This window comes from Fundulus heteroclitus, chromosome 9, assembly GCF_011125445.2.
Source record: "Fundulus heteroclitus isolate FHET01 chromosome 9, MU-UCD_Fhet_4.1, whole genome shotgun sequence".
NCBI lineage: Eukaryota > Metazoa > Chordata > Actinopteri > Cyprinodontiformes > Fundulidae > Fundulus > Fundulus heteroclitus.
In genome coordinates, this window is record NC_046369.1 from 8773648 (window position 1) to 8783866 (window position 10219).

General features: G+C 47.4%; 1 protein-coding gene across 1 annotated transcript; it reads left to right on the top strand.

Annotated features, from left to right (window-relative positions):
• The first annotated feature begins 1410 nt into the window (after window positions 1–1410).
• Window positions 1411–5699, top strand: LOC118564236. Its single transcript, XM_036141655.1, has 8 exons — window positions 1411–1466; window positions 1539–2388; window positions 3468–3488; window positions 3631–3894; window positions 3973–4086; window positions 4340–4471; window positions 4585–4728; window positions 5146–5699. The coding sequence occupies exons 2-8, from the start codon at window positions 2307–2309 to the stop codon at window positions 5697–5699; spliced, it is 1311 nt and encodes a 436-aa protein (XP_035997548.1). The 5' UTR covers window positions 1411–1466; window positions 1539–2306.
• The last annotated feature ends 4520 nt before the right edge of the window (window positions 5700–10219 follow it).

A 10219-nucleotide genomic window follows, 5' to 3' on the forward strand; every position in this document is an offset into this window, starting at 1 on the left:
AACAAGAACCTGAACAGGTAGGTGCCCACCCAAGAACCTCCAACCTCTGCCAGTCAATGTGAGGGTTGTGCTTGCGCAACCATGTAGAACCTAGTATAATAGGAACCTGAGGTGAATCGATTATGAGGAAAGATAGCTTTTCGTAATGATTACCCCCCACCAAAAACTCTACAGGTTCAGAAACGAGCGAAGACTGATTCAGTTGGTGACCATCTAGAGCTAAAACCCTACGAGAGGCTGGCGATGGAAGAAGCCTAATTCCCAGTCGCCTAGCCAGACCTTCATCCATGAACTCGGTATCTGCCCCCGAGTCCACAAATGCTGTCAACTTGTGTCTCTTGGAACTGAACGAGAGAGTTACTGGAAAAAGGAGTTGAGGAGAGATGGAAAGTCTGGTGCGACTCAACAGAGTCTCCCTCTTCTCTACAGAGCTTGTACCTTTTAGAGAGCAGGAGCTGACGCGATGACCCTCTCCGCCGCAGTAGAGACAGAGGTTCAGCTGGTGACGTCTGCTTCTCTCCTGAGGTGTCAGCCGGGCACGTCCCAGTTGCATCGGCTCTGGATCCAGTATGCGAGCGGGAGCAGAAGCTGAAGATCTGTCAGGCCTTGGTTGAGGACTAGCAGACATCGGCGCTCCTCGTTCTCTGCGACGATCCGTCAACCGAAGGTCAATCTGGGTGGCCATCTCCTCGAGCTGTCTCAGGGTCAAAGGGAACTCGCGGGTAGAGAGCACATCTTTAATTTTTTCATTGAGTCCTCCAATGAACGTGTCCATGAGAGCATCCTCATTCCAGGTGCTCTCTGAAGACAGTAAATGAAAGTCAATGATATACTCAGCCACTGATCGTCCACCCTGCTTAAGCGTCTTAAGCCCTCTAGACGCCTCTCGACTGGGAAGGACCGGACAAAAAACCCTGACAAGTTCTTGAGAAAAAGCCTGATAAGAATAACAGAGAGCCTGGTTATTCTGCCATTCAGATGTCCCCCAAATCTGAGCCTTTTCTGACAACAGCGAGATGACATAAGCCACTTTTGACCGAGCAGTTGGATAAACTGATGGTTGGAGCTCAAAGTGGATCTCACACTGGGTGATAAAGGCCCGACACTGGTCTGGATCACCCTTAAAAAATTCAGGAGGCGATAGACGCGGCTCTGGGTAATTCTGCCCGGCAACAGCTGACGCAGCGGCGGAGGCTGACGTAGGCAGAAGAGTAGTGACGGGGGTTTCCTGATTGCGGAGATGAGAAAGAATCTCCCGCACACCCGCTTCGAGCTGTGAAATCGAATCCTCCACCCCAGCGCGCCACTGTTTGTCGTCCGATGGGTCCATGACGGCCAGTTTATTCTGTTACGAATAGAACAGAAGGACCCAGTATTCGAGGCGACAAACAGTTTATTTTTAAGAAAGACCTGAGGTGACCGACGTCAGCGCTAGCAGCTGGATCCTCTGCGGGGAGAGACAACAGGTTAGTGACCTCGTCAGTCTGAATATGACTAGACACGATTGGGTGGGTCACTAACCTGGTCCTTATGTCCAGTGTGGATCCGGGGACGGGACGAGATTCCAGCTGATGAGCTGCCCGCCAGACGCGGCACGATGTGAAGCCTCGAGGGTCCGTGTAGCAGAGTCGAAGGTCGGTGGACAGGCAGAGGGTCGGAACCGGGAGGTCAGAGAGCCGATGAAGTACAAAAGGATAATCCAGATCGTAGTCAGGTCACAGTTCAGGGTTCGGTACACGGTCGGGCAAGGATCAGGCAAAAACTCAGGTTGGTCGGGAGTCTAAAGACAGGTCGGGTACACGGATCAGGTGGGGCTAGGCTAGCTCGGAAGTCGGAGGACAGAACAGGTCACGATCGGGTAATCAGGAAACAGAACGCTGGAATAAGTCGATCAAAAGGCTGACGAAATAAACTGGCACTGTTGTCTGGTCTTAGAGCTGGTTATATACTAGTGGAAACAGGTGGAACAAATCTGTGGTAATGGGAAATAGGCGGAGCTAAGCAGGTGAATAATAGAGAATTAAGTCCAGACAACAGTGCCGAAATCATGACAACAAAGTGTAAGATGGTGGACATAGAATAGAAGAAGCTGGAGGAGTAGATGCTTTACTATCATTTAAAGCATCAGATTTGAATGTTTGAATCTTGGTTTATTATCTGTACAAACCATCTTTGGGTTTCTAAGTTCCTGTTAACTTCCTCCTAATGTAGAACGAAGTATTTTCTACATTAATATCTGTTCTTCCCCTGCACTTATGCATACATTCAGCGTTCTGGCTGTTTTAAAGAGTTATATAAATTAATACATGCACCACATCCTGAACATGGCGGGTCTCTACACTTTCTGGCTCCTGCTGAGCTGGGCTGGGCTGATCCATTTAATCAACAGTAAGTACAACTTTTGTGATTTTTCTATTCTTATTTTTAATATTAACACATGTTCTGTACATTGCAAATACCAAAAATAAAATTCTAAAATATTCATGGGAAAGTTTGAAACTGAAAACAACAAATCAAAGAACTGATCAATATAGGATACTTCAGGGTAAACATTGATCTATAAATTATGTTGAAGTTTTCAACATAATTTATAGATCAATGTTTACCCTGAAGTATCCTATATGAATTAATTTTATATGAATGTTGATTCATATAAAATGAATCAACATTTTCAATATTGATTCATTTTATATAGGTTGTTGGAGGAAAAAAGACACACACACACACACATACATATATATATATATATATATATATATATATATATATATATATATATATATATATATATATATATATATATATGTGTGTGTGTGTGTGTGTGTGTGTATATGTGTATATGTATATATCTGTCTGAAATATTTGTCTGAAATATTTGTTTGTGTATTTGGTTCATACCAAAATTATGAAATAACTTATTAAAAAAGGGGTGTTTTCCTCTCCACTGTCGCTTCATGGATGCTCAGTATGAGAGATTACTGCAAAACCATCAACAATGCAGACAACTGTCCACTGTGGCTCTACGCTCTTTCAGGAGGAGTGAATGCTGCTTGTAAAGACTTGATGCAATCTGCTGGTTTTCTCTAGAAAGGAAACATTTGATCAATCTGGATGATATGGTTGAAGTTGAATTTGTAAAGTGGGCTGACATGTGTTGTGAATTGGCGCTTTATAAATAAAAATTTAAATTGAATTGGGATATGGTTCAGTTTTATACCTTTCATAATAAAATGTAAAAAAATAAAGTCAAGTGGATTGGAATAGAAAAATGTTCAATGATTAAAACAAAACTCAGAGAGAGACCTGAGAAGTGTGGGTAGTTTGTTAAATGCCTCTTAAGTACTAAGCAACAATTTAGTGTTGGTGAGATTCAACAAACTGATACCAGTAACTTTAAGATAGTTTAGAAAATGTATTTGAGTACTAAAGTTACAATCCTAATTTAATGTTTTACTATCATCTTCCAGCAGCTGAATCAGCTCCAAAATGTAAGTAAAGATTTAAGACTTTTTTTGTATCCCTGATTTCACAAAGAAAGTAAATTTGTTCCAGTTTAAGATATTTTTTTATTTCGTCTAAACATAATCTTGTGGTTTCTTTGACTTAAATGATTAAACTCTTGCTGTTCAGGTTCTTACAGCGTTGAAGAGATCCGGGTTGGTTTCCTGATTCAGATGATAGATTTTACTGCTGGTAAATACGCCATAAATGCTACTGAGAAGGAAGGTCCATTTGAATGGAAAGACACAGTTTCTTTTTCCAATGACGACTCAACTCATCAAATAAATTTTCTGAAGCCGTGCACTGAATATGAACTAAATGTTGCACTTATTAGCAGCAATGGTAGAGAAATACTCTGTACCAAAACTGGTGATAAAACTACAACTGGAATAAGTGAGTGAAATACTAAATATTCTCACATCTTGACTCGTCAACATTAGTTATATCACTCTGGTACTTTTTCTTCTTCAGATTTCATTGATCCAAATGACATAAACCAAACTAACCCCATTAAACTTCCTCCAAACATTAAAGCAACGTTTCCTCCTAGCTGTAAAAATCTCAGCGTTGAGTACAAATGTTCAGGTGAGTAAAAACTACAGCTGTCAGAAACATTTAAAAACATTTACAGGAGAAACCTCAGACACGGAATCTTCCTTAATAATAAATCAAAAGTATTTGTTGTATCAAAATGTTTCTCTCTTTAAATGAGTTCTGAATATTTATTTTCTCTAAATGTGTCAAAATATGTCTGTAAAGACTAAAGCCAGCAGCTGATCAGTGTTGTTGTCCAGACAGCAGTCTCTGCAGAGATGATTTCATGTTTGTGTCTCTTCAGGAGAGGACAACACCTTCGTTGAACCATCTGACATGAAGCCGTTCACAGACTACAGCTGTACTGGTCTCATCAAGAACAACAATGTCTTCATTAACAAGAAAACTCCACCTGTCCACTTCAACATTGACTGTGGTGTGTTGGTATTTACTGCGTCTCAGTGAAAGAAGACGAACAAAGTTATTATGCTGATACAGTTTGGAGAGAAAAACAACAGGAACTGTGTTCACTTCTTGTTATTTCAACAGATTTTATAATAGGCAACCTGCGGTATAATTTCACCGATACTTCCCTTCACCTGAACTGGGAAACAATAAGTGAAGAATGTCAAGATGTTCTCCATAACCTGGAGAAACTCTCTTATAGATGCAGCTGTCAGGATGTCAAGACAAGTAAGTGAAATAATTTCATCTCCTCTTCTCAAGTATATTTACATCAAACAACTTTTAACAAATTTGCTTTAGGTTAATCCAAATATATGAACATTAGCTAAAATATGGAAAACTGTGAATCTATGAGTTTTGTCTCTTGTACACAACTTACATGAGGAGATAAAGATCTCTGAAATAACCAGATGTGATCAGTAACGCTCTGACTCTAAACTATCAGGGTTTCAGCAGCAGTGACCTGTGGAGGATTTTAATGGAAATGTTTTCTTCACTCAATGTTTAACTTGAGAAACAGACCAAACTCTTCCTCAAGATTTATTTTACATTAACATGAATCTTTATCATGATTTTAAAGATATTCTATACCAATCTGCTCTTGTTAAATCAATCATAAAACTGTTGGTGGAAATTATGTTACAGCTGAAGTCAAGGAGAGCAAAGAATCTGTTGGACGGACGTGTGACTTCAGAGGACTTAAACCATACACGTATTACAGATGTCAAGTTCGTCCCATCTATGATGATCGAGATTTCACACGCGAATATGTTACAATCAACATGAAACGTGGGATGGACCTTCATGGGCGGAGGCAAACGGAGGCGAACCGCCACAGGATTCACCACTTTGGTGATGGTGAAAGGCCCGATATACCGGGGTGCCAGCTTTTTACTGTCGACCTTCAGGGGAAGGTCTCTGGTGGGCAGCCAAACCCTGTCACCAACCTGGTACTGTGGGGCAGGTCTCCGCCGACGGTTGGCTGCACGGGCCTGATTACTGGAGGCAGCGAGAATGGCCTTCTTGGCCTTCCTCCAGGCGCGATGGCACCTTATGGCCGAGAGACGGGCAGACGGGACCCTGGACTTCACCTCTTCAGTGGCGAACACTGGCGGCTGGAAACCATAAACAACGTAGAATGGGGAAAGACCAGTGGAGGAGGAGGGTGTGGCATTAATGGTGTGCTCCACCCAGGGTAAATCTCGAGCCCACTTAGAGGGATCAGATTGACAGAAGAGGCGAATCTTAGTCTCAACCTTCATTCTCTCTGTTTGGCCATCCGTTTGAGGGTGGAAGCCGGAGGAGAGGTTCACAGAAATGCCAAGCATGGCGCAGAACTCCTGCCAATAACGGTCCACAAATTGTGGACCCCTGTCTGAAACAATATCGGAGGGCAGACCATGCAGTCTGAACACCTCCTTGGCTAGGATCAACCCCATCTCCTTGGCTGAGGGGAGCTTAGATAAAGGAACCAAATGGACCATTTTTGAAAAGCGGTCTACAATAGTGAGGATAACCGTGTAGCCGTCAGAGGGCGGGAGGCCAGTAACAAAGTCCATCGAAAGGCTGGACCAAGGCCGGGAAGGAACAGGCAGGGGACGGAGCAGACCTGCAGGGGGACGACGGGAAGCCTTAGCCTGGTTGCAGGTAGAGCAGGCGGAGACAAACTGACTGACGTCCGTGGTTAAGGAGGGCCACCAAAACTGGGAGCGAATGAGCCTAAGGGTCTTACTGATGCCGGGATGCCCATATAAGCGGGAGCTGTGGCAGAAGTCGACGACTTTAGGCCTAAGGTGATGGGGAACAAAAAGTCTGTCCTTGGGGCAGGCCTTGGGTACCTGAGCAGACCCAAGAGACTCCCTTACCTCTCTCTCAAGCCCGAGGCGGGAGACAGCACACCTTACTGTGTCGGGCAAGATGAACCCCCGTTCTTGGTCGAGGTCCTCTTCAGAAGTCTCGAACACCCTGGACAGAGCATCGGGCTTGCCATTCTTGGATCCGGGTCTGTAGGAGAGGGTGAAATCAAAACGGCCAAAAAACAACACCCACCTGGCCTGTCTAGGGTTGAGCCTCTTGGCTCAACCCTAGACAGGCCAGTCTTTAAGTACTCTAGATTGCGGTGGTCAGTCCAGACCAAAAACGGGAGCTTGGAACCCTCGAGCCAGTGCCTCCACTCCTCGAGAGCTAACTTAACGGCCAAAAGTTCACGATTGCCCACATCATAATTCTGCTCAACCTTAGACAGCCTTCGGGAAAAAAAGGCACAGGGATGAATACGGCCGTCAGTGGACTTTTGGCTGAGGACCGCTCCAACCCCAGAACTAGAAGCATCCACCTCCACTATAAACTGCCTCTCTGGATCGGGAGAAACGAGAATAGGGGCAGAGGTGAAGAGACTTCGGGCTTTTTTGGCCTGTGGGACTCCGGAAGCAGCTGATGTGTACCGGCAGTCGAAGCGGCAGGCGGCTCGGCTGGTCGCCGAGGCAAAAACTCGGGCGTGGGAAGAGTTCGGAGAGGCCATGGAGAAAGACTTCCGTACGGCTTCGAAGCGATTCTGGTCCACCATCCGGCGTCTCAGGAGGGGGAAGCAGTGCAGTACCAACACTGTTTACAGTCGGGGTGGTGTGCTGCTGACCTCGACTCGGGACGTCGTGCGTCGGTGGGCGGAATACTTCGAAGACCTCCTTAATCCCACCAACACGTCTTCCATTGAGGAAGCAGAGCCTGAGGACTCTGGGTCGGGTTCTCCCATCTCTGGTGCTGAGGTTGCCGAGGTTGTTAAAAAGCTCCTCGGTGGCAAGGCTCCGGGGGTGGATGAGATTCGCCCTGAGTACCTTAAGGCTCTGGATGTTGTGGGGCTGTGTTGGTTAACGCGGCTCTGCAACATTGCGTGGACATCGGGGGCAGTTCCCCTGGATTGGCAGACTGGGGTGGTGGTCCCCCTATTTAAAAAGGGGGACCGGAGGGTGTGTTCCAACTACAGAGGAATCACACTCTTAAGCCTCCCTGGTAAGGTCTATTCAGGGGTTCTGGAAAGGAGGGTCCGTCGGATAGTCGAATCTCGGATTCAGGAAGAGCAGTGTGGTTTTCGTCCTGGCCGTGGAACACTGGACCAGCTCTATACCCTCAGCAGGATTCTTGAGGGGGCATGGGAGTTTGCCCAACCAGTCTACATGTGTTTTGTGGATCTGGAGAAGGCATTCGACCGTGTCCCCCGGGGGATCCTGTGGGGGGTACTCCGGGAGTATGGAGTACCGGACCCTTTAATAAGGGCTGTCAGGTCTCTGTACGACCGGTGTCAGAGTCTGGTCCGCATTGCCGGCAGTAAGTCGGACTCGTTTCCGGTGAGAGTTGGACTCCGCCAAGGCTGCCCTTTGTCACCGATTCTGTTCATAACTTTTATGGACAGAATTTCTAGGCGCAGCCAAGGTGTTGAGGGGATCCGCTTTGGTGGCCTTAGGATTGCGTCTCTGCTATTCGCGGATGACGTGGTCCTATTGGCTTCATCAGGGCGTGATCTACAGCTCTCACTGGAGCGGTTCGCAGCCGAGTGCGAAGCGGCCGGGATGAAAATCAGTGCCTCCAAATCCGAGACCATGGTCTTGAACCGGAAAAGGGTAGAGTGCCTTCTCCGGGTTGGGGAGGATGTCCTGCCCCTAGTGGAGGAGTTCAAGTATCTTGGGGTCTTGTTCAGGAATGAGGGGAAGATGGAGCGGGAGATCGACAGGCGGATTGGTGCAGCGTCTGCTGTGAAGCGGGCGCTGTACCGATCCGTTGTGGTGAAGAGAGAGCTGAGCCAAAAGGCGAAGCTCTCGATTTACCGGTCGATCTACGTTCCTACCCTCATCTATGGTCACGAGCTTTGGGTCGTGACCGAAAGAACGAGATCCCGGATACAAGCGGCTGAAATGAGTTTTCTCCGTAGTGTGTCTGGGCTCTCCCTTAGAGATAGGGTGAGGAGCTCAGTCATCCGGGGAGGACTCAGAGTAGAGCCGCTGCTCCTCCACGTCGAGAGGAGCCAGTTGAGGTGGCTCGGGCATCTGGTCAGGATGCCTCCTGGACGCCTCCCTGGAGAGGTGTTCCGGGCACGTCCCACCGGGAGGAGGCCCAGGGGAAGACCCAGGACACGCTGGAGGGACTATGTCTCCCGGCTGGCCTGGGAACGCCTTGGGATTCCTCCTGAGGAGCTGGCCCAAGTGGCTGGGGAGAGGGACGTCTGGGCCTCCCTACTAAAGCTGCTACCCCCGCGACCCGACCCCGGATAAGCGGAAGACGACGAACGGACGACGGTGAAGAGACTCTTTAGGCGCTTGAAAGCCTGGTCAGCCTGCTCGTTCCAAGCAAACCTTGTCTTGCTTGACGTGAGTGCGTGAAGTGGGGAAGCGACCTGGCTGAAGTTTCGAATGAACCTCCTGTAGAAATTAGCGAACCCCAGGAACCTCTGGAGCTGCTTACGATTTACAGGAGTGGGCCACTCACTGACGGCCCGGACCTTGGCTGGGTCCATGGAAATCTGACTAGGGGATAGAATAAAGCCGAGGAAGGAGGTTGATGAAGAATGAAACTCACACTTTTCAGCTTTTACATAAAGCTGGTTCTGGAGGAGCCGGAGAAGAACTGAGCGGACATGCTGTTTATGAAGAGTTAGGTTTTCAGAGTAAATGAGGATATCATCCAAGTAAACAAAAACGAAGCGGCCAATCATATCCCGCAGAACATCATTAACTTAAATTAAGTTCTGGAAAACTGCTGGGGCATTGGTTAGACCAAAGGGCATCACCAAATATTCATAATGGCCGGTTGGTGTGTTAAAAGCGGTCTTCCACTCATCTCCTTCCTTAATGCGGACCAAATGATAGGCATTACGTAGGTCCAGCTTAGTGAACACCTTTGCTGCTTGGACCTGGTCAAACGCGGTGTTCATTAATGGGATAGGGTGTCAGTTCTTGACCGAAATGCTATTGAGCCCCCTATAATCAATGCAAGGACGAAGGGAGCCGTCCTTCTTTCCAACAAAAAAAACCCCCGCCCCCGCAGGATATGAGGAGGGACGAATGATGCCGGCTCTTAGGGAGTCATTTATGTAGTCCTGCATGGCTTGGGACTCGGGTGGTGATAATGAGTAAAGACGACCTCTGGGTGGGACGGTTCCGGGTAATAAGTCGATTGCGCAGTCAAAGGGACGATGAGGAGGGAGGCTCGTGGCCTTGGCCTTGTTAAAAACCTCCTTCAGATCATGGTAGCAGGAAGGAACTTTGGATAAATCAGGGTAGAAATCAACATCCTTACCCTCAGAAGAATTAGGAGAACAGGAGCCCGCCCAGCCCGTAACCTCCACCCGCCACCAGTCAATCTGAGGATTGTGTTTTCTGAACTATGTCGCACCCAAAATAACTGGGACCTGCGGGGAGTCAATAATCATAAAAAACAGCTTTTCTCTATGATTACCCCCCATAGTCAGTTCCACAGGTTCTGAGATGAGGCGAGAGTGGTTCAGTTCGTGGCCGTCCAGGGCAAGCACACTGCGGGGGGAGGAGCCATGAAGAAGAGGGATGTTCAATCTCCTGGCCAACGCCTCATCCATGAACTCAGTGTCCGCTCCTGAGTCGATGAAAACGGAGACCCTGTGGGACTTAGAAGGAGTAGTTAGCGTGGCCGGAAGTAACCGGTCGGGGGGGACAGAGAGTCTGGTGTAGCTCAGTAGGGACCCCCTACCCCC